The following is a 26,056-nucleotide window of genomic DNA, read 5'->3' as shown; positions in this document are numbered from 1 at the left end:
AATGCATAAGAGTAAGATTCTTTCTCTCTTTCTCTTTCTCTCTCTCTTTAATTTCTAGGCATAGATATTCTTCATCAACTAGGCCTTGGAGGCAAAGATGTAAGACATTCAACATCAGTGACTGCTGTACCATCATCATCTACACCATTACCTCAGGGGGTCCATTTAACAGAATCAGGTGTCATTTTAACAAATGATGCTTATATTGAGTCACCTCTCATGAAAATTTTACCAGTCAACTTAGAACAGCCATTTACAATATTAACTGGGTTACAGTCACATAGAGTAAACAATGCGTTTCTCTTCAGCATTAGACATAAAAATAGACTGCAATTAGGAGTCCAATTATTACCTAAAAAATTAGTGGTATACCTTGGAGGAAAGCAGTCTACGTTTTTCAACTACAGTGTTCATGATGAGCAATGGCACTCATTTGCCATTACTATTAGACATCAAGTTGTCTCAATGTTTGTTGAGTGTGGCAACAAATATTTTAGCAAAGAGACTCTTTCAGAAGTTCAGACCTTTGATTCTAACAGTGTGTTTAACTTAGGAAGTATGAATAATAATTCTGTCCATTTTGAAGGAATAATATGTCAGTTGGATATTATTCCTTCTGTAGAAGCATCTGCAAACTATTGCAGATATATGAAACAGAAGTGTCACCGTGGGATAAGCCTTCCTCATACAACTGTGGTACCAGCTAAGATACCAGAAAACTCTCCCTTATCCAAACAATTTGGTGAAAAAGTACTGTCAGAGGACACATTTACTGAAGGCAAAAATGTTCCAAATATCATAAACAATGAATCTGCAATAGTGTATAAACAACAAGAACACCAGATATCAAGATCTCAGTTAACTTCTCTTCATTCAGGGGATCTCTCTGCTGTGGATCTTGTGAACCATGGGATTCAGGACAAAGAAATGATCACCAAGGAACATCCTCAGACAAATTTAAGCCTATCAGTTACCCATCATCTTTTCAGTGAGGCAAGAACAAATAGCAGTGAGAAATTTGGTTCTCTCTTAAATGTGACCAGCAATATAACACAATATAGTGATAGAGTAACTGACCTGTCGCTTTTTAAGAAGATATCGTCTATTCTTCCACAAAGAAAACAAGATGCGGTTACTAATCTCAAGAAGGCCATCAGAGCAAGTCTACATACTAATGAACTCATGGAACTGCAACATATTTTAAATACAACCTTATACAGAGTGACAGATGAGCCGTCTGTGGATAATCACCTTGATTTAAGGAAGGAGAGTGAATTCAATCCTGATGCTACTTATCCCAGCGAATATAGCTATGAAACTGAGCTTTATGATTATTATTATTATGAGGACCTTAATACAATGCTCGAAATGGAGAATCTGAGAGGGCCAAAAGGGGACACTGGACCTCCCGTAAGTTGTTGTTGTTTATGTCTTAATGCACTAACTTACTATACGTTTCAAAAGGAATTCTCTAGATTAAACAATAAAGAACAGATAAGATCTGTCTCAGAAATGTATCCTGGCAACGGTGATTGAATTTATGGTTGCTATAACACATCCAACCAGAATGTAGCCCCGGCTCAAATATTGTACTTTTTAAGGGGGGCTGGAAGAGAGTTATTTCCAGGCTGAAGAGGTTACTTAATTCTGGTAAAGTGGTGAGTAAGCTATGTTTTTTTCTTGTTCAGTTGAAATTCAACCAGTAATTCAACCGCTAAATATAGATCATCATTCTGCATTTAAGAAAACATAGGCTTATGCATAGGCATGTTAAGAGAAGGATATAAAAGTTATAGTAGATTAGATACATCAATTAAATAGCCTTTCAGTACAGTAGTATCCAATGAATTAAAATAGAGTGCAAAATTTATTGTAGATAAATATAAATTTTGTAGTGAATCATTGGGAAAAGTCAAACTATTACCTTATCATTCTAAATGAAATATTTTAATTTCCATGAAGAGCAACATATTTCATTTAATCTTTAATGATATAGTCAATTTATATTTATGGGTGAATAAAAGCTCCAGTTACCTAATACAAGAATTAGCTTGTCAGCCTATCGGTTCATTCAATGGAAAATTCACTGAAGTCCCCTACTTAATAATGTACAAACAAAACCATGAGAAAATACACTGATTTTTTGAGCTCTGAAATTCTTTTATTGTGTAAGTGCAATTACAGATGTACCTTTGAAAAAATTTTTAAATACTTTTAAACTTATTTAGAGCTATTTAAAATAATGACATTAGAAACATTATGGTTATGCCTTTCATAATTGCATACCTTAAATAATCGACCTATATGTTTTTAGAAATTAATTATTTTAATTGCAAGAAGACTAAATATACCTTAAGTATTTCCTTACTTGATGAAAATAAAATTTGTCATTGATTTAGTTTCAGAAACCATAGAATGTAGAATGAGAGATGATACCACTTGCTTAGCTTATATTTCCTTTGTGGTTATTACTCAAAGGGATTTTTTAGATATTGAGAAACTCTTATTAGAATGAATCTTTAAATATTTTAAAATAAAATCTGAGGAATAGATTATTACAGAGAAATAAACTTTCCACCTATGTCAATTAATTATCAACATATTAGTAATAAAACTCGGCTACTGCGTAGATCATATTAAACAAATAGTTATGGAAAGCATTTATGGAAAACAGTACGATGAGATGACATTAATCTCTTCTAGAAAACCAAAAGTAGTCATTTCAATATTGGTAGGTGAAGCAATAATATTCAACAAAAATTTACTTAGTCTCTGTTATGGGCAGAGCAGGAGCACAAAGTATGTATGACACAGTCATTGCTCAGAAGGAGCTTGCATTCAATAACAGGGATACAAATACATTTATAACTATATCTCATGGTAAAGTAAGACAAATGCCACTGAGAGATAGATACAAACTAAGTCTATGGGGTACAAATGTTCAAAGGTAAGAATATTTTTTGAAGAGACCTCTATGAAAGGTCACTTAAGGCTGAGCTGTTCAGGTTGAGTTTTTGTGGACAAAGTTAGTTATAACTTAGGCCTCAAAGAATGGATACTATTTTGGTAAGTGATAGGAATTGGTATACTTTTTTTTTATATATAGGAAAAACAGCACGATAGCTATCATTTATTGAATTTTTACCTTGTGGCAGATAATCTACCATGCCCTTTACATTCCTTACCTTAGAAGAACTTTGTGAAGTTGGTATTATTATCCATATTTTTCAGGTGAACAAACTGATGTCCAGAGAAGTTAATATACTTGTCCATAACCATATTACTGATAAATGATAGAGCCAGAATTTGGAGCCTGGTTTTCTGCCTCTAAAGCTTAAACTCTTTCACAATGTTAGGCTAAATAATGTTAGGCAAATATAAGACCCGAGCTAAATGTCAGGTTAAAAATCTTAATTGTCAAACTGATAGTTCTAACTTTATCTTGTTCTTGGTGGGGGAATTTTGTAGGTTTTTAAGCAGATGTATTAATGGGAAATTCAGTCTGATAGCAATGCCCAGACGGGCAGTTCCTGTTATCTTGATGTTACCAGACTAGCACATTATCTAGGATGACACCAGTGAAAATGCAAAGGAAAGGTAGGATTCAGGAGATATTTTAAAGGAGAGTTTGGTAGAACTAACTAGACCTAGAGCCCAACCAAGAAAAAAAAAGACAAAGAGAATCAAAGACAACTCCAGTTTTAAGCCTGTGAATTGAGAGAATGGTAATGCCATTACTAAAAACAATAATTAAGAAAGGAAGTTGATTTTAGGAGAAGAAACTACATTAAAACATTTAATGTACTATTGGCAATTCAGTAAGCTATTGGGAAAGTTGAAGAAGCTGAAGTGAAAAAGAGAGGTCATTAGGGGATATGGATTTGGGAGTCTTCCCATCAACATTGTAATTGAAGCTGTAGGGTTGGGTAATTTTCAAGGGAAGGAGTTTGGCATAAGGTCAAGATCCAAAAATATTTACTTTGAGGTTATCAGAGAAAAAAAGCAGAAATGTGATGAAATAGTCAGAGAGATGGGAGCAAAGACTACATAGTACTCTATCACAAAAGCCAAAGAAGAGAGTTTTGAGAATAAATTGATCAGCAGTGCCAAAAGCTAGAGAAGTCAAAGAAGATGAGGACTGACTGAGGAAAAGTGGAGGAAATCCACTGGATCTTCTGATGGGAAAGTAATTGTTCAGCTTTGAGAATCTTACTTCAGCATAGTGTAGAAGTCTAAAGGTAAATTTAGAAAGCTTATAGGAGATTGAATGGTGGTGAAATGATGAACTTTGTAGAGACTGTTCCACTGCTTCTCAAAGTGGATGTTACTGTGTGAAGTCTGAGGGCAGCCTAATGTTTTCTACTTGTAGTTGATTTTATTCTTCTGTATCCTCATGCAGTTCTTTTGTTATCACTGAGGTTCATCAAACCTAGTAGGTTCTATATCAGCTTTTTCTGGTGCTCTTTTGATCTGAAGATTATTTTTTATTCTATTATAGAAAAGTCTCCTTTTATATTCTCAAGTGTTTTCCTTTTCCATTTTTAATGTTCTTCTCCAGGTATACCAATATGTATGTGTTGAATATCCTTTGTGATCAAATTATTTATTATCTTCTCTATAATTTTGTCTATCTGATTGCTCTTTTCCATTTCGTTTTGTGTGAATTCAGTTATCCTGCATCTGTATTCCTTTATTGATTTTTCAGTTATATTTAATCAGCTTTTATTGCTTTTGACATGACTCATCTATAATGGTTCCTTTTTTGCTCTTTCATATTTTTGTAAGCTCTTTTGGTTCACATTTCATTAACTTAATTGTTATTTTTGTATCTTGTAACTCTTCTTTGAGCTCTCTTTTGATAGAAAATTGGCATTTTGAAATTTTTGAATATATAGTGAACTGTATGACTAATTCTTTTTCTCTGTTGCATAGAGTAATTCTTCTTGTAAATGATTTTCATCTACTTTTAATTTGTTTCTGTCCTCGCACATCCTCCTCTCCTCAATATCTATAAATAGGTCTATTGCAGGCTTCTTTCTGGTTATTACTCATTTTTTAAATAAACACAACTCTATCTGGGCCACTATTTGTTTTAAAGTAGTATAAGTAAAGGCAAAGGGAAGTAAAGTGTAGTGGTACACAAATTTAAATTTAGATTGCTGCCTCAAACACCATTTACCATATTTATTTTGTCCTCTAACCAGAGATGTAGCTCCTCTCATTTTCATGTAGAGTATGTTATGAAGCCCTTTATATCACAGGCTCTATGAATAGTGATATTGCCTGTGGCTTTCTCATTTCCTTAAAGCTCATCACTGTACTCAAAGGATTGTTGGAATGAACTTTCAGGACTAATACACTTTTAGCTATCTGTAGCCTGACCAAAGTTTGAGGTTTGAGGAGGTTTTTGGTTTTTTGTTTTGGTCATCTCTCAACATCTTTTTTTTTTTACTCCAAAGTTCCTCAGTATTTGGAAGGTAATCTTCATATTTTGCAGTTTGTGGTTGTGGTTCTTTCCTTGTTTCATTGGAGATGATGTTTTCTTCTTTTGGCGTTTTTTGTTGTTTTCAGTGGGTTTTGAGAGAGGAAGGATAGTTTATTAAAAATTTTCTTTCTGCCGTCTTTTATGTAAATTCTCTAGTGATCTTTTTAAAAAATAAATCAGATCATGTCAGTTATCTACTTAAACTCTTCAGTGGCAGAAAAATAAAGCGCTTACAATGAACTAAAAACTCTTTATCATAACCCGTGCAACCATAAGTGATCTGTCTCCTTCTTACCTGAGCAACCTCATCTTGTTCCACTTTGTCTTACTCTCACTAAAAGCTTTCTTTTAGATCTTCAATAAAACTATGACTTTTTGTTTTGTTTTGTTTTGCTCATGATCTCATTTACTTAATTACTATTTTCTGGGATTTTATTTTCCCTTCTTTTCTAACTCCTATTCATCTTTTAGATCTAATTTAACACTTCTTCCAAGAACCCTTCTCTGATACAGTGTAAATTAGGTTCACTGTGTCAATCTCCCTCTTGGTTTCTTGTTTTTTTTCTTCATATCATTAAGTAAAATGTATAATTATGTGTTTATGTGTTAACATGTGTCTTTTTGTTAGACCATAAGCTCCAGGAGAGCTTGATGCTTACTGTTTATTAAGTGAGTGAATGAATGAATGAGTGAATGAATTTTAAAAGGTATTTTAGATGCAGGACTTCTAAGATTAATTTACCAGGCATTATTATCTCTTAGACATGTTGGTCTAGTGAATACATTTGCTTTGGTATATATATTGCCTAGTAATAACAATATTATAACTAATATCGAGTGTTTGCTGTGTCCCATACATAACTTTAAAAAATAAATTACTTTATAGTTTACTGGTTAACTACTATATATCTGACATAGTGACAGATATTTTTCTTTTAATTGAATTATACTTTCTTTTAATAATCAATAATCTGAAAGTTAAAGTGCCTTTTCTAGTACTTAATTTTATTTATAGAAAATAATTTATTCTCAAAAAAATCATGCCATATAAAATTACTTTGCTTCTGTCATTTCTAGAAAATGCCTATTAATAATCTCTTCTCGAGTATTTGGAAATGCAAAATTGTGAAGACAAATTAAATTGATTTTTATTAGTGCTTATTAAACTACTCAAATATTTAAATCAATATAAAATATACTTTCTTTTTTTCCCCAGTAGCTGTGGTATTAACTGTGATATTAATTACCCTTTCAATGTGAATGGAATAGTGTTTTCTTTTGTCAGAAAGTAGCGTGACAAGGCAATAAACCAAATTAGACATTTGTTTTAATTGTCCATTTAGTTTTTCATTTTTAGTTCTTACTATTTGGGATATCAATTCAAATCAACAACTGCTAACTTCTGATTATAACAGCAAAACTAGAACTAATTTAAAAAGAATTTTAGTATTTTTTAAATATGTGAAAGTCAATTTTTAATGCGTTAGTTATATAATAATAGCTATTGAAACATTTGAATGGTTATGGGAGGAGAATTCCTTCAGTTTGGAGTTGAATAGAAATAATACTTCTCTTTTAATATTATGAAATGCATTGAAAGGTCTTTATCAAGTTAGGGGTTAGGAGAAGGAAAAAATAAAATTAAAAGAAAATGGACAGTTGAAAATATATAACGAGCATAAGAAAATTGCAAAATGATTAATATCAATAAAGAAGAAAATTTCAAAGAGAAAAATGCTACATGAAAATGAGGCTCATTAGGTTATGCTCCTTAATAATGATAGGACTAGCATTAGTCTTGATATATCTAATTTCAAAGCTTGTACTATTTTTACTGCAATAATGAATGAATATTTATAAAATAGAATGTGTGTATGCTCTATAGACACCAAGAATAATGCTGTATAGCGTGCTCAGTAACAATTAAATGAATGAACAGGTGAATTAATAAATATGTAATAACTATTCCAAATTAAATTTATTTTTTCACAATTGATTATCAAAGTAAGTACAAAAGATGACCTAAGGCATTATTATATGAAGAAGCAAAGAAGTAGTTTTCTATTTTTTATTTGATATATTTAATAAATAACACTTAAGAACTCAGAACACTTTAAAAACTGATCAGTTTTTGCTTTCATACTTTGTTTTACAAACCATTTAACTCCGTTAGTGACCTTCTAGTATGCTGCATTTTTACTAAGGCAAATTTATTACTGAATGTACTAGAAGGATCTCATTGTAACAGTTTAACACATTATACATATCCTTGGCTTAAGTCTTTTTTAAAAGAACATAAAATGGTCAGTGCTTTAATTTTTCAAGGCAAGTCTTTTGAAATATGTTTGAAAAAACCTCTTATTGTTGTTCTCAAAACCTTAAATTGAATTTTTCCTTCAGTAGTAAGAGTAAATTTAGGTAAAAATCACCCACAAAACTACTAGTTATGGTCCCTGTAAAAACCAGATGCAGTGCCTGTAACCATAAGTCATAGAGTTCCTGCTGCCATTTCTGGCCAGATTAAAGAGGACACTTGAGTTTCAACTCTCACCCCTGCTGATTAGGGTGAGGGGGATCTATGTTACTTTAAAATCATCAGCTGGTAACTGTAGACAAAAAAAGCCCTGGAGTGAGAATCTTAATGACTTGTGAGAAAAAAGATGTGTCTATTATCATGCCTAATATCTTGTCATTTGTTTTCAAGGGTCCACCTGGTCCAGCAGGCATACCAGGTCCATCAGGAAAGAGAGGTCCACGGGTGAGTAGATGGGTCCCATTTCCCACTTGCTGTTAGAATTAGTAAGTTTCCAGTACTTTTTTTTTTTTTTAGTATTGTACTGTATGTACTTCCTTTGGAAATCTGCCTGGATCTTCAAACTTGGCCGTACCTTTGCCAATTCAAGAGAAGCTTAGGAACATGTGCAGCTTATTTGCATATAAACACTCAGTGAGAGCATTCTCTGTAAACATTCCGAAGAAGATTATCAAATTTGTAGATTAGTGGCTGTTATGGTGCTACTTGTAACATTATTCTTAGTTATGAAGTGATATCATCTGTAGTTGATTGTCCAAGGTGGGGTTCATTTGCTTTGGGAAATAAGGAGAAGTGGGCTGCCTTAAAGTAGCGCATTCCTGGATTACATAGTGGAAAATACTGAAGCTATTGATGAGAAAATAATTGTCCTGAGGAAAAAAAAGCTGCCTTAGGGATAAGCAGTAGTTTCTCACATTGCACAGGTCCAGTAAAAAATTTATTGCTGTGTTTGAATTAGTTTCTTTCAAACCAAAAAATGAATGTGGACTTTTACTGTCTGAAATTTTTCAAAGATCTAGAAAAAGAATTGTGATTGTGCATGTTGTTAAAACAAATGCATATACCATATATAATCCACTTTCTTTCTATCCTGATTTTCATTTATCCTATAAACAATATAAAAATCACCCTGAAATGTTACTTTAAGTTGACCATATTCACATCAAACTCTTGTCCACATGAGGCCTAAGATGAGTGCTGACTGTGCTCCCTCTGTTATTTAGTATTTCTTTCATTTCTCGACACTTGATGACCTGTCACATTCCTCCCAGGAGAGTAAACCTGGCTCACTCTCCTCTAGCCTCCAAACCACTCTATCTTCTCTCTCTGTCAGGAGATGCTATGCTAGATCCTTCTTTTCCAAGGGACTGAGTCCATCTTTGCTCTAATTGCATTCCCTCTTTGCCACTAAGGCTTTTCTCATATAGCATGACCTTCAGTTTTTGAATCTTTATCTATTTTCATGATGCAGCAGCTTCTTTCTCTAATTTCCAATTGTTTCTTCATCGATTTGTCCAATCGTCCTTCATTTAAGGAAGGAACAATATTTCTCTTCTCAAGGCTAATGATTATATTCGTGTTCCTAATTTTATCTCCATTTAATTATTTAACTTAAAACTTACAACTTTGCATTTCTTCTGTCCCTAGATTTTATCTCATTTGGCAATGCCCAACAGATTATCTTCGTTTTTAAAAATTCCAAAGTTTCATCAATGTTAATTTTTCCTAAAGTTATTGTCTTGGCTCACTCTTGTGCTACTGAGCTTTGTGAAATAATATCCATTGCTCTGAAATCTACAACAGCTCCTTTGTTAATCTCCACAAATTTTTCCATCTACTTAATCAAAATTTACTTTTTGCAGGTTACAAAATGACATATGTCATAAAATCTTTTTTTCTTTAGTGTTAATCTTGGTCGATATACCTTCAATATTTGCATTGCTGACACACCTCCTTTCTGAAACACAATGCTCTATTAATTCAGAATTGAAAAGACAGATAAATAAATATTAACTGTATGTTATATGTTAATATTGAGGTATGACTGAAAAGTACAGAGGTAGATACCCAACCCAAATGAGTTTAGGTGGCTAGAGACTTGGAAGGCCTTCTGGAGGTAGATCTTAGTTCCTTTACTTGCAGGTTGTGTGAGCTGAAGTTTCCTCATGGGTAAGGAGGAATAAACATAACTGCCTTGCAGGATTCTTATAAGGATTAATAATAAAATTTATAGAGCACTAACACAATTATTTGCACATAGTTAATAGTAAATAGAAGCAATTATTGAATTCAAATTGACAAATATTTCAGTGGCTAATATGTGTTAAGTACAACACTAGTAACACTAAAAACAGTCTCTTTTCAAGGAATTTATAATCCTGGAATTAAACATCATATGTCATAAAGTACTTAAATAGCAATAAAATTTTTAAATAACAGATTAAAACAGTATAAAAAATGTCCCAAGGCAACATACAATTAATTGCAAATGAATTTTACATTCAATGATTTCTACCGAAGTTAGTAGAAAAGAGAAATCATTCATGCTGGTGTATCCAGGATTTAATAATGAGCTGAGAGGGCAGTTGACACCTGAAGAATGATTTGGGTGGGTATAGGGGCAAGGTTAAACGTAATAAGTCTTTAAAGCATACATACTAGCATAAAAAAAAACCCAAGTGCAGAAAGGGTTAATGTATTCAGAGGAAAGTAACTAAACAATTACACTTTTTTGTCTTTAAACTTCTTACTGCGTGCAGCTTTTGGAAGTAGCACTAAGCAATATGGCTGGAGATAGGGGTGGTAAATAAGGGAGGTAGACAAATGCATCTTCAAAGCAAAAGATGGAAACCACAGTTCTCTATAATTAATATAGTTCTCTTTTTTAAAGTGAAATATGCAAAATCTCAGAAAAGATAAAGAACTTTGTAAAAAAAGATAATATTAATTTTAATGAAATTATAGTTTGTATTTATCTGAATGTTATAAATGCTGTCTGTTATTTGTATCTAAATCTATTCTAAGAATTATCTTTTTTCTCTTTACAGGGCATACCAGGGCCACATGGAAACCCTGGGTTACCTGGATTACCAGGTCCAAAGGTGAGTGATTACTAGTGAGTATCACATGATTTTCCTGATGTTATTTAAAAAGGTCATCTTGCCACTTGCACAAGAAATTATCTGTCCATTTCAAAAGGTGGGGGTTACCTGAATCTAAGAAAGAGCAAGTTAAGGCAATTGCAAGTTTAAAAAGGTTTAAATGAAATGGGAAGTGCAGCACATTATGGAACCTTTTTACAAACATATTCGGACTAATGTGCTTTATAAAAATTGTTAGAACAAAAAGATATTTCATAAATTAAATGATATGAAGCACATATAGTACTTGGTAAAATGCTTGTTTACAGTTAGCACTTAAGAAAATGATATTTCCCTTTTCTTGGAGTAGCTACTTATTGAGGTGACTAGGCCAATTAGAAATACAACTTTTACTGAAATTACCACATTTATTATTTGTTAATAAAAAAAAAAAAACAGTCTCATGGCTCTATGAATGAAAATGCCTTAAGATAGTATAGAACTATGTTCTTTTTATAAGGTTATTTTAAAGTTTATAAGGCTTTTACCATGTTCCTCTAAAATGATGTGGCTCAAACCCCAAACTATTTTCTGTATGGTGGCCAGCAGCTGAAATTTATGTTCAATGCTTCCAGCCTTCCAGTTGTTGCTTTCTGCTCAGCTCTTTGGAATCTATCACATGTCAGAATCAGCCAAGAACTGAAGAGAGTCTACATCCAGATTTTGGGGAAAACTCTCTTTTTTTCTTTCTTTCTAGGATTTTCTCTCTCAATTTATAGTCATTATGGTAACCCCATAGTCTCTCCTCTAACACCATTAGCCAAAAGGTCTCTGGCTTTCTGCTTGAATTCTAGCCACTCTGTGAAGTCTGGGGAGTGTCTTTAGGAGAAAAGCTGTATAAATGTGTAATAGACTAAGTGTGGTTCCATTCTTTCAAGAGCTGAATCCTCTCCAGTGTGTTCCGTTTTTGGTTTCTCTCTTGTATATTCAAAAAGTTATTTTATATATCTTGTTCTGGCTTTATAATTATTATTTGCTGGAGGATTAGTCACATTCATGCTACTCTGCTACTATCTGAACCACAGGTCTCAAAAATTCCTTTTAGGACATCTCGATTTGAGATGATAATTTGACATTCAAATAGAGATATTAAAAGATATATGGATCTGGAATGCAGGGGAGATGTCAAAGCTAAAACTATGCATTTTAGAGTCATCAGTGTATATATAATATATATTTTAATATAATATATATTATATATTATATATATTAAAGCTATAGAACTAATGAGGACACCTATGGGTGAATATAGACCGAGAAGTATCCAAGGACTGAGTCTTGGTATATTAGAAAGAAGAAGATGAATTAGCAAAGGGTACTGAGAGAGAATGACCAGTGAGGTAGGGTAGTGGTTGGGACAAAAGCCTGACTAGAGTATGTCCAAGAGGGAATGGAAGGAGAGGCAATCTCCTAGTTAACATAGCAAACTTTCAAGGAGTTTTGCTCTAAAAGGGAATAGTGTAATGAGCAGTAAAGTGAGATGTGGGCTCAAGGAAAGTTGTTTTTTAAGATGGAAGAAATGACAGTGTGTTTACTTGGCGATGGCAGTTATTCTGGAGACAAATAAAAATTAAAATAATGCAGGGAAGACAGCGCACCAATCGTATACTGGTGAGAGAGAATTGTGGATTTGGTTATGAAGGCAGAGGATTTGGGAAAAGATTTAAGTGAGGTAGTAGATTTGGTTCTAAGAGCCTGTGGAAGTTGAAAGCAAAAGCACCAGTTGAGGATGAAGAGGGAATTTATGAAATAATCATCTATGAAAATGGGAAAGTGAATTTACTAAGGCAATTATTGGACATACCAAAAAACAAAACAAAACAAAATAAAACCAATCAATATAAGAAGTCATGAATTTAAAGTGAGTTTGTTAGCATTATTGTTTTCTTTTAGTCACATTCAGAAAACAAGGGCAGAATAGTTGGAGAGTTTAGATTTAAGAATTGCCAAGCAAGCTTTTAAAAGGAAGCTGTTAAGTGGAAGAAAGAGGCAATGCTGTCATTTATGTACAAAAAGGAGTGATTATAATGTCAGATCCTGGAATTTAGGCTGGCTAAGGACCAGAAGTCAGACCATATAGCAGATGAAACAATGAAAATGTGGTGGGATCACATATTAGCAGGTCCAGTGAGTCAAATAATTGTTATAGTTGTGGAGGCTTAGAGTGAGCTAAAAAGATAGAAAGTGTTGCTTAGAAAGTTGAATGCTTACAAATTGAGATTATGGAGCTTGTGTAGTTATTAGTAACGTTAAGTCAAGAATTTCAAGTGATGCTACCTCAAGATTGTGTCATTTAGTGTTTCCTTTTATGGATTTATTGATTTCCAATTTAGGTTATTCATAGTCTGAATTTTTAAATTATGTATTCTTTTTGTTGAAATTTTTCTGTACCATCAATAATTCCTTCAAGAGTTGTGTTCTCTGCTTTTTGAGATGACAATAATTGTAATATTTATTTTAATAATGATTGTCTTTAGTCTTCTTTTAATACTGACTACTAATATCTTTATAATCCTAAATCTTGCAAGCTAATCTAGGTAGATATTATTATTTCCATTTTACAGAGGAATCTCAAGTTCAGATAGATTAACTTGATCAATCTTTTCACTCCAAGTCCCTACGTTCTTTCTATTATTTTGGATGGACTCCAATCTGATAAATCGGTTCTAACATGCTAATGGGTCTAGTACCTTAGGGAGTTTCCCTTCTTAGACAGAGGGCCCTCTGGAGATCCAGTAACAGTCTAAAGGAGCTACTCTCATAATGAGGATTTTAGACTCTATAGCAGATCAGTGTGATAGGTGGGATTTTTAGAATCATTTGAATAATAAAGTGTAGGCAGCTTCCTTTCTCTTTTACTCATAATCAAAAGGATATATAGCTCCTTTAACAAAAGTCAGATAAGAGTTAAGTAGAAGTCAGTATTGAAGGTTAAAGTAAATTATGATTAATTAATAAACATTATTAAATCCAACGATAATTTGAAAAGCCAATCAGATATGACTAAAAGTGTCTCAGGAATCATAGAATACATACAAAATGAAAGAGAAAATAAGTAAGAGATTTTAGAGTATTCTCCTTCAATGCATAGAGTTGTGCCCTACTTCTTTGACATTTCAGGTAAAGTTAGTATGTTCAGTAATCTCTGCTTCATCCATTTTATACTATGATCAACCCACAGCTGGCGAGGTTAAAAGCATTTTCTTTATGTTGATCTGCAATTCTGGTTTTAGAACATGAGTTGATCAGTTAACAAACCTATTTGTGTGGGAGTAAAAGAGATTTAAATATACTTCTATAAATTTGTTGTCCAGATGTATAAAGCTTGAAAATAAGAAAAAGCTTTGTCTTTAATTTTTATTGCTTAATTGATTACTTTTTCCTACTTTTAAATTTTTTATTGGAAGATGAAATGTCAAATTAGTGGAATATATTTAAAAAGTTAAAAGATAACACTAAAAAAGTTGATAAATAATAGAAAATTCATACAGAACCTAAAAAGTAGAGTTTTTAACATGAGATTGTAAGTAAAAACATAGGCCACAAAGAGTTTTTATTATATTCAAATTTTTCAAGGGCTGTAATTTCTTAAGCTTTTAAAAAATTCTTTGTAAATATTACCTCAAATCAACTGGTTCAGCATTATAATAGAAGTTTAAAATATGTTAAAACCAATAAATATTTTATTTAATAGATATTGTGATATGAGAAAGAAAATTGACCTGGTTTGCCAATAATTTTCTAAGTAATCTTAATCAATTCAATAAACCTTTCTGGACCTCATTGCTTCTTTATCTATAAAATGTGATTTACTCAGTAAACTGTCATATCTCTTACAAGTTCTAAGTATATTATCTTTTGTTCTTAAATGAGGAGTTGGTTTTTAAAATTTGAGATATCACTAAAATTTGAGATATGACATTTTCCAGGTCCTATAATCTTGTAACCAATAATCTAAAATTATAGCCTTAGTAGTAGAAGTGGTGATGGCTGTGGAAGGGAAGAAGTCAACCTGGAAAACAACTTTTTTCCTTAAAAGTTTTCTTTGTCTCTAGAATATAGGACTCTTTGCCAATGAAAACTCATTTCTAATTTGTTAAATGAAAAGACTTACTGGGAACATGAAGGACTTTTCTTTTGTTCTTCCTTCTTTCATCAGTCAGTGTTATTTAAAAGCATCCCTGAATACGCGAAAGAAGACATTTCCCCATTTTTCATAGAGTGAAAATACCATTTAGAACTCTCTAGGAATGGAAAGTTATTTATTAGTTGAAAGTGATAATGAAATCAAAATTTAAATTATAAAGAATCTCAATAGTGGCCTCTTTATGAAGTATGAAATAGATAGGAAAGGAGATACTTTGCTGGTATGCATAATGAGAAAGATTACTTTAATATTGTACCAAAAAAACCTTGGTTTAAACCTAATGTCATATTTCTCTTGAAATGTAAAAGATAAAGATTCCAAAAGTATGAAAAATATTTTTATAGAAGAATAAAAATAAATTTGGTAATTAGAGAGATTTTTTGGTTTATTTTTTATTATAAAAGTGATGCAGGTACATTGCAAGATACTGGAAAATATTTAAACTTGGAATGATATTTTAAAATTTTGAGAATTAATATAAGCATATTTCTTTTGCTAAAAGTAATTATTTTTCCAATGCTAAAATAAGAATTATGATTCAATATGTCACAAAAACAGAAAAGTTACTAGAACCTATATGTAGGTCCCTTAAAGACAGATATTTCAATAGTAGTATAACTTTATTAGATTAAAAAAATCAGCTATGTCTGGGGAATTTCTAGGAATCTTTTCAACATTTAAAAATAAAGCTAAAAAGAATACATGAAAAAGTAAATAATCTATGTCTATCACAATTTAAAATAATTTTACTTAATACTATATAGTGTTTATAGTATGTGACGATGCATGCAACTGAAAAAGTATGAATTTGTGCTTCACTAAGTATTTTATAACTGTTTTATCTAGGGCCCCAAAGGAGATCCAGGATTTTCCCCAGGTCAAGCTGCTTCTGGAAAAAAGGTAATTTTTTTGTCCAAGAAATAAAATCATAGTGATGTATTGCAAACATTTAAAAATCATTTTTATCTTTTTAAAATGTAGATTTTACTTAATTTCAAACAGAAAAGATAGAGAACTATTGGATTTTAATGAAGCTGAAGAAATATTTGAAAGATTAAAAGATACCATCAGCGTAACTTATCAGTTTAACTCTTACCATTAATTTTATTTAGCATCCATTCTGACCTGCCAATTAGGGAGGATGGGGAAAAAATCAGAGCAAGATATGGTTCTAATGTCAAAAATTTTGCTGTTAATATGAATGCACATAATAATACATAGATTTTAATGCCATGTTACACATTTTTTTTAAAAGATAGTTCCAAATACTTTGTTTAAGTTCCATGGTAATTTCAATTGAGAAAATAGAATTCATAAAACTTAAATGACTCATTACATGGATACTAAGTGGCAGAAGCGAAGATGAATACAAATGGAGTATTTAGTATATATCTGAGAAGCTTTATTTAGACAAGCACTTGATGAATGTGATAAAATTATAGGATGTTTTTGTTTATGTGGTATATATTCACAGACTTTAAATCCGTGAATAATTGTGGTGGTTCCTGGATTGAAAGCTGGTCTTTTAATTGACTTATCGAAATTCTTGGAAACTTAAAAAAAATCATACTATATTAATGGAATTTATAGATATTATATTAACAAATAAAATAAAATTAATCTAAAATCTGAAGAATTTTATTGCTGTGATGGAACTGAGTTTACTGAATTCAAATAATATAGGAAAGAAATGGAAGTTTATTATTAGGAACATAATATTTTCATTGGTCCCTTAATTATTAAAAGGAAAAAAATCCTACAATCGGAGAAACATAAATGCCATTTTTTAACGCTTCTCCTGTTTGCCCTGAGATAACTTGTAGATCACAGTGCTAACCTTACCCCGAAAGTTTGCCATGAAATAGCTTGCTTTTATTATTATTTTAGCATTTTCTCTAGTGTATCGATAGTATTTGGAAACAAATGACATCATTCTATTTATAGCATTCTGTTTTTAGTAGTCTGATTGTTGAAAATGTCAAATCCTAGAAAACACAGAATTCTTACGCTAGCTGCCCTTTTTTTTCCTAAATGGGAAAAGGGTTAAAATATCTAAACCTAGGATAATTAATTTCTTACTTAAAATATAGACATTAGAGGCCCATTCTGTTTTGGTAACTGCTTTAAATAAACTCCCCAAATAAAATATTCACATTTATATCAAATGCTTTGTTTTATCTTTCCTTGAGGTTTCTCTGTACAAAATATAGGGTGGTGTAGAATGTGTATGGTATCTGTATAAATATAGAATGATTCAACCTGGAAGTTGAGGTTAGGAAGCATGTCAGTCCTTTTTTACTTATATACTAATTGTAGTTAATATTATACAGCAGAAATGAAGTAAGATATAGGATTCAATAGCATGTTGCTATTGAGCTTTAAGTGAAATCCAACTTAAATTGAGAGATATATTTCTAACTGGTAAAATTTAAAAAGAATTTCTTAGAAATTATAGTTATATTAAATTGGGTTCAAATATACTGAGAAGGAAGGATATTAGTTATATCCACACAATATGAATACAAATAAAATACAGACATTAAGTTGGTAGGAGTATAGGGGGATTGGGAAACAATAGAATTGTTTTTAAACATTTAGCCATTTTTATAAGAAATATATGGTCAAAGCAATGCAGAGGCTAGTCCTTTGACATGTAATATCAACTAAGTAACATCTCTCATAGAACATACATAAGTGTTTAAGTCCTTTCTGGACATCAGAAGCAAGCAAAGTTAACATCATAGTAATAATTCTTCTTTTCCCATAAAACAAGTGAAATATTATCATTATTATTATTTTCAGATGGAAGAACTTTGAATGGAAATCAAATAATCCACTCACGATTAGAGCTAGCGCAAGAAGACAATCTCCTATTTCCTAGTTCAGTTTTCTTTTTCCTCTATCAGAGTAATAAATGTAAAAAGAAAAAAAAAATCTATATAAACCAGTCACCTCATCGCAAATGGAAGCCATCTTAATAAAACATTTAGAAGACACATTAAAATAACTATTACAACAAATGAAAAAGCCCTGCATTGTTAATAATCAGAAACATCCTTTTCTCCTGTGATCGTTTGATGACATATTAAAGTAGACAATGCACTAAAAATAAACAGGCACTAAGGAGTTTAAAGGTTATTACCTAAGTACTCTTTTTCTTTCAAATACCACAATTTTTTTAATGCACAATAAATTTGGAAATAGAGAAAGGCAGGGAGGTAAAGACAAAGCGCACCTAAACAGGTTTAAGATTATCCCCCATTCCTTTTTGACATATTTTTTCTCTGTCAATTCACACAGTCTCTTCCAAGTCTCTCTTTGTCACTTCTACCCACCAAAGACACTCCTTCCATCTCACCGGTATACTTTCTCCTTCCTACCTCAAGATGGGCTTGCAGTCCTCATCGGAGTTAGGAGAAAGAGTAACAGATGGGTCTAATCGATGAAGTTAGGTCTGTTGAGCCAAGCACATGGCCCTCCAAATAATTTTTCACTGTAGTTTTGCCCCAGTGGTTCGTTTGCACAGCAGAAAGCACCAACAAGCAGCAGTCCTGGAAGCGGAAGTGCCTCTTTACATGTGCACTAAGTGAACCCAGTCCTGCTCCCCACATGCCTGCCTCAAGGTTCCACGTGCAAAGCCCCTCGGACTGTAGATCTTCACCCAAAAGAGCAGACTGGAGCCTTCCACAGTTGCCACATGAAGCGTTTGCCAAACTTTAAACTCCTTTGTTTCTTAAAACATAGTAAACCTTGGAATGGTGGGAATCGGAGTAGTAAGGGCATTCCTAGAGAAAAGAACATCAGAGAAAACAGGATCAGGGCCATGGAGGTGGGAAAGCACAGTCCAGGCATTCAGTACTGGATGAGACAAAGTCTGGGGCCTCAGAAAAGGTCTCAAAAGGTCTCAGAAAGGAAGCGGAACTTGAGCCGGTTTGTGAAGATAAGAAATAGATGTTGTAAGGTATTGATGTACAAGATGAAATCCTGCAGCAAGGAAATTCTAATTTTCAATCTTCTTTCATAACATTGACCCTCTATTTTGTTCATAGGGTGACCCAGGCCTTTCTGGATTAATGGGTCCCCCTGGTACACAAGGTGATAAGGTAAGATGTAATTCTGCTTTGATATAATTGGGTGCCATATGGATCTGGGAGCTCTTCAGTTCCCAAGATCTCATTTTGAAGTTGAGCCCAAAGCCAATATTTTACATTTTTTTCTCAGTAATAAGAATTAGGATGCCATTCTAATCTAGGAAAGTGATGTCCACAAATGGCAGGGTTTTACTAAAAGAAAAGAAATCCTTTAGTTAATGATGAGAAAATCACTGGCAGAATATTGAAGCTTTTCTTTCCCTCCCTCCTTTCTCCCTCCCTCTCTCTTTCCCACCCTCTCTCTTTCTCTCTCTCTCTCATTATATTAAGGAAATAACAGACTTTTGAAACTTTGAAGTCACTTTTTAAGTTTTGTATGTCCAAAGTGAGGTATACTTGGTTATAGGTAATACAGTTGGCTTTTTTTAAGGGATTCTCATTTTATTAGGAAATAATAATCTCTGCCATGATATATATATATATATATATACAAATGTGTGGCCTGAAGGATAGAGTAGAAGTGAGGCTTGGGGATAGTAACTAAAACACAGTAATTGTATGCATATGACTGGGCTTTTTCTGAGGTAAAAAGAAATACTAACACAGATGCTATAATTATTTCGTAAAATATATTGTGTAGTTTCCTGGATTAACACAAATGTAAATTCTCCTCTGTATATTCAGTTTGTTTTTTCCACAAACACTGAATTATTGATTCTCTACAGGGCATAAGAAAGACAGAAAAGTTCTCTCTAAGGTATCAAGGGTCCCAGAATATTGGGGGGCAGTGTTTGATGTGATATGGATGTCTAAATACATATAATTAGCTGTATTGGTATTTTAGTGTGTCATATTTTTTCCCTCTTCGGAGATTTAGGTTGGAGGTGGTAGTCAGGCTCTGATTGCTTGGTTCAAATCCCATCTACCATTTTCTAGGTCCCATAGACTTTGAGTAGGTTGCTTAACCTCTCTAAGCTTTAGTTGCCTCATCTTCAAAATGTGAAGATAATACTCCCCACTTCATAGGGAGTTCTTGGAAATGTGGAATGAGATAATCCATGATACTACAGTGTCCGACAAATAGCAAGCCCTTAATAAATGTTAACCATCCGCTATTTATCTGGTTTTGGAAAGGATCCTGACCTTGTTTGCTTTTCTTCATAACCCCAACTAAAGGGCTGCATTGTGAAATGATGAAAAATGTTGTGATCTCATGGAGTATTTTTCCTCCCATGACCTAACCACACCATTTTTCTTATGGTCTTCACACTAGTCTTCATCCTAGATGGTACTTAGAATCCGATAACTCCTTTGAGGTTATTGGTTGCTCCGATGGAGACATGAAACTGCAGAGTGATCATTTCTAACAGAATTGGTCTTAATATACAGTCATGATTTTGTTTGATTAATGTTATTTAGCATACCTCTGACCACTAAGTATACCGCTGAAGAAACTACTGATGAATAGCATCAAGCAAAGAAAATCTCATAATATGGAAATTATCTTAATTGTTTTATTTGATATTAAATATACAACTATTTCTTCCTAAAGAATAACACTGCATATGAAAGAAAAAAAGCAAACTAATCATTACTCTCTGAGGTCAGATGATGCCTGTGGTTCATGAAACTAGCAATCCAAAAAGAGAAACACTAAGTAAAGGTTGAGTGGTTATTTTGTAGAAGAATATATACAGAAATATTTATAGAGAAAATTTTAAAAGACTGATTTTAACCATTAGAATAGATAAACTTTGAAGCTGTTCTCACTTAAAGCAGAAGATGTTAGCTTCCAAAACCCTCTGTACATATATGGGTCTTGGCCCATCAGTATTTTAAAGTATTAAGAAGAATATATTCTTTTTGTCTGTTTTAATCTAGTAAAATGAAATAACAGCATTAATTTAAACAAACTGGAACATGGATTATGTATCTTTCACAGACTTCTTTTTCTCATATGATTTTTTAAAACTTTTAAAATCTGGCTTTTATTGTTAACCAATAGAAATAGATCCTATAGAAGTCAGGGGTCTTGCAGTATTATCAATTATTAGCTATAACTGAATTTTCTCTAGAGGAGGTTTAGTTAAAAGTATTTAGAAACTAAGTTACTTTCTGTTAAATGAAGCATCTATGGTTTATGATAATTTGACAGTACTTCAGAACTGTTGAAATATTTGAGATGATTTTGTAGTTTTTCTGAGAATGTTTTCTCCTTTTTCAGTAGCCTTGCTCAGAGAACCTAGAATAATGGCTCATATTAGCTGCAACCTAGGGACTCCTATCCCTTCATCCTTGCAGTTCTGCCCCTAAAGTGCTGGATGGATTCTGTAATAAAGACAGGAACTTGAGTTATTCATTTTGCAAGTGAAAAATCTCAGATAAGCCCAGAGAAGTTAAGAGAATTGCTCAGGGTCATTCAAAGTTATGTTAGGATCAAGAGATAAAACTTAGAAGTAAAAACCACTGTGTTTTTACTATTTTGTATTATGAGAGATGAATGAGGTGCTTGGGCTTTGATTAATAAGTTTATTACATCTTTTTATTAAATTATTTCAAGTTATTATAACTGCTAACATTAATAGTAGCTATTATGTACAATGTTCCAATCTCTCTGCTGAGCCCTATTTCTTTTCATCTTAAAACAACCCATTGAGACTGATACTATGTTCAGTATGTCATAAGTTAATTGGAGTATAAAATGGTTAAATCACTGACCCGAGGCCATACAACTATTAGTTGGCAGAGTTAGGACTCCAATCCAAGCCTGTTTAGCACATGACTGTGCTGTTAATAACTTCAAATACTGCTTCCCCATTAATTAATTAGTTCATTAAGCCAATATTTGTTAGATGTATATTTCAGTATTCTGACTATCTCAAGCATGCAAAAGGAAGTAAAAGTCTGTTTTTCATGAAAGCCAAGGGACCAGATATAGTTTTAGATGATAAATAATAATGACTTCATTACTCCTTTTCTCTGGAAATATCTGGACATATTAAAATTATTTTAATATAAACCATACTCAAGTAATCTTTAAAATGGCTGCAAAAACTTGTGTAGAGAACACTGACAACTTATGAAAACTATTGAGATAAATAAACAGAAGATTAATATAAAAATGTTCTGAAAACTAGAGGTAATATTGAGACAGAAAAAATAAAGCAAATAAATCAGAAGCAATAATTTTGTTCACACTAGTTAACTTTTTGGCTTGCTCCTTTATTTTCTTCTTTTTATCTCCCCCCACCCCTCGGGATTCTTTTTTTTTTAAATAAAAAACTACTATTAACATCTTTTAATAGTAGTAACACATTGGTTAATGTGTTTCCCCATATTGGCTGGTTACATGTTCTCAACTTAGCTATTTTCATATAACTCTTATTTTCCTAGGAACTAAAGTATATTTTCACTTCTTACTAAGTATCTAAATTTGTGCCAAAAAGCAGATAAGTTGAATTCAGAATGCATGCTGAATTGGATGGAAGACAAGAGTCATAATTCTGAACTTGGGCTCCAGATGGATTTTTAAATTGGTTTTTAATATAGCCAATCAGTTGCTATATTAATATTGGAAGTCTGCTATTTAAAACTGTAAGAACATTAACAGTGATTTCAGTTGAAGCAATTTTCCTAGGATCAGGAGGATAAGTCAGATGGGTATAACTCAGAGTAATTGTGAAATGTGATACACACATTTCAAAACAGATTTTTATGAATAATGTATGGCAATATTTTTCTGAATATCAAAAAATACTAACTACACTGGTTTTAGTAATAATTATAAAATTGTGAATTCTAATTCTATTTTGGTGGAATTTTTGAATTATTTTCGAAAATATTTACATTACATAGGAGACGCACAGTATCTTCAGAAAGTTGGAAAGGAAAAAATAACTGAAAACATCAAGTGGAATGCATTGCGATTTATCAGTCACTCAAAAACTATATAGATTTTCATAATCTATTTAAAGCAAGGACAGTAGGAAGGAGCTATAATAATACTGAATGTTAATGACAACAACAATTTTAAAAAATCAGAGTTGGCATGAAATCAGTGTCTGGAGAGAGAAATAAGAACTCTAGTCTTCCATAGTTAATTCTATAGATCAAATTCTCACCTGCCCATTATCTTTGTAAAAATCTGCAGAACTACATTTTACTTTGGGCTGGTCCGTAATCCAAGTGTAGTACTGAAAGTCTAATACAGATACTGCTTAGGGTCTATGCTGTCACCACTGTTACCATCTGCTCTGCAATCTGGTATTCCCACTAATGGTAGGGGAAGCTGAGAACAAGGCAGCACAGTGCTGAACTCCCCCACAGGCAACCAGTGGTTGTCAAAGTGGTATAATTTGTGGGACTTTGAAAACATCCCTGTGTCCAAAGATATTTCCCTCAGCCTAGCACTTATGATTGACATTCTAGCATTAGCGATAAATGCATTTGGCTAAAAGTATCTTGGTTTCCAGAAATTCTTAAAAAATATTCCAGGTCCTCAGAAAATGCTTTATCTGTCATGTAGCACCATTTTGAGAATTAGTTTATCATGCTGTTTTTCTTCATGAGAATTGAAAAGGATTACAACAAGAATTGATGGAACCAAAGTAAAAACTGAATATTAATTAAACGGAATATTAGTGGGTCAACATCGTGAGGAGTTTGAGACAAAGGTTGGCAGCAGTCTGTTTTATACGTGAGGGAGGTAAGTTCCAAGAGAAGGGAGGTGGGTAGAATAGAGAGATTTGTATGATATTCATCCTATGTATTAAGTCTCTTCAAGCTCTCCAATTATCTGGGGTCATTCTTCTATTAAATTTTTTACTTATTTATTTATTTATTTTTAAATTAAATTTATTGGAGTAATATTGGTTAATAAAATTATATAGGTTTCGAGTGTACAGTTCAATAATCATAAAAAATAGTTAAACTCCTTATTCTTAGGACTTTAGGAGATGTATTGCCTTACCCCAAGAAATGCTTACATTCTCATGGCTGTTGATTTTCACCTCATTCTGAAAATCTTAGGATTTTCTTTTTGATCAACTATGGCCATCTTATCACTATTTCTCAATTTTGACAAAACTTTGTCTGTTTATTTTGGCCAAAACATGGTTATAGGCCTTTGTAATCCTCAAGACATTGCTGACATAAGTCCCGCAGTGTTTGAAAATTTTATTAGAGACTTGGTATTACTTAATCTATAAACTAATCTTACTACATTATAGAAAATGAATATTTAATGTTGACTTCCAGACAACAGTGCAGTAGCAGCTAAAGGGAAGTATATGAGTGATTTTGGAGTCCTTAAGTGCAAGGACTATATTTTATTCACTGTGATATTTCAGCCCAGTGTCTGAATATAACAAGCACATGTTATTAGTAAGTAAATGAACATTGCTGCTCTTAAGTTTAACTGTGCCCTTTCACCTGGTCATAGTGGTCATCTTTTTTTTTAATTTCCCCTATACAAATATAACTAACAGAATTTTTAACGTCTGGCAAAAAATTTTAAAGGTCATGGAACAATTGTAACTTTTCCTATTTTTAAGATTGTTTTACATGGTTTCAGCTTGTATGGTCAGTTTTATGGTCCTATACTACCAGGCAAAACAAGGATGGCCTGTATATAAAAGGTACCACTATTTTCTTTATGGACAAACATTTTATTTATCCAAATTTTAGCTACTTGAGGAAGTTCAGGTATATACTTGAAATTTGTGTCCTTTTATATTTCTGATTTTGACACAATCGTATCTCTTTTTTTCCTTTTTTTTTTGGTTCCTGTTTAGTCACCTATTGATAATATACTTGCTAGACTTCAAATTTTTGTTAAAATAAATATTAAAAATTGAAGTCCCTACATTAAAATTAAATTCTAGGCCCCATTTACTATTGAATTTCTTGGTAAGACAACTTTCCATCACAACAAAAATTGAGACACTTCTATAATTCATTGTAATGGGATTTTGATCTGTTGTAAAATAGAATTTGTAAATTTTCCTATTGGCGTACCTTAAGGAATGTGTCCACCTCATTTTTCCCCCCCAATACATTCACCTTTACCCTTGCAGGGTCTCAAAGGACATCCAGGACTCCCAGGACTCCGAGGTGAACAAGTAAGTACTTCTTTTATAAAATTTGTATCTTCTCCAATAAAAAAGATACTCAATAGGGAACTTCATTTGGTTTCTTTCCCCCACTTACTATTTCAGTTTTTCTTCTTAATGATTTTCACTGTTTAATGTAGGACAATATAGGATTATCTATTATAGTTTTGCTTTTTTATTTTTTGCTTTCATATTCCATACTGACATTTACTATCTGGCTAACATGTTCCAGAGCAGCAGTTCTTAAACTTTGTGGTTCATAAGCCCTTTTGGGTATCTCATAAATACTATGAACTCTTATCCATGCATTGCACACACAAACACACACACTCCTAATTTTTTTTATACACAATTTCAGGGGCTTACCTATTCACTAAAGGTTATCTATCCATAGCTGTTAACTCCCTGACCCTTATATGAGGAAATGCAAATACATTTTAATAACAATCCATATTAGAATGGCACATGCACCATTGTTCATTATACACATATGTATGTATTTAAATGTCAAAATAGTTTTAGAACTACAGTATTTAGGTTATAATTATTTTATTCCTTTTCTCTCTCACCAGAAAATATATTGTTATAGAAAAAATAAAGTCATATCTCCTGTACACATTGTCAATACAGTGTGTACTATGCTAGTATGAATAAAGCAATGAAAAGGATAGGGGATTAGAAATTAGGGTGACAGATACTTTTATTGGAGATTCAGCAGCTTCAGGAAGCCCTGAAGGGAGGTCCAGAAAGAAATGTGATGGGGATTATC

The 26,056-nt window shown here is 32.4% G+C and overlaps 1 protein-coding gene across 1 annotated transcript in view; it reads left to right on the top strand.

Moving 5' to 3' along the window:
* Nucleotides 1-26,056, top strand: part of COL24A1 (collagen type XXIV alpha 1 chain) — a 288,275-nt gene that overhangs the window by 31,605 nt on the left and 230,614 nt on the right. The window contains exons 4-9 of the mRNA XM_039838730.1: nt 59-1,410; nt 8,190-8,243; nt 10,847-10,900; nt 15,933-15,986; nt 19,136-19,189; nt 25,252-25,296. Of these exons, the coding sequence (XP_039694664.1) occupies nt 59-1,410; nt 8,190-8,243; nt 10,847-10,900; nt 15,933-15,986; nt 19,136-19,189; nt 25,252-25,296 (1,613 nt within the window). The remainder of the gene's footprint in view (nt 1-58; nt 1,411-8,189; nt 8,244-10,846; nt 10,901-15,932; nt 15,987-19,135; nt 19,190-25,251; nt 25,297-26,056) is intronic.

This window comes from Pteropus medius, unplaced genomic scaffold (assembly GCF_902729225.1).
Source record: "Pteropus medius unplaced genomic scaffold, Ma_sr-lr_union100, whole genome shotgun sequence".
NCBI lineage: Eukaryota > Metazoa > Chordata > Mammalia > Chiroptera > Pteropodidae > Pteropus > Pteropus medius.
This window is presented reverse-complemented; position numbering and strand designations above follow the sequence as displayed.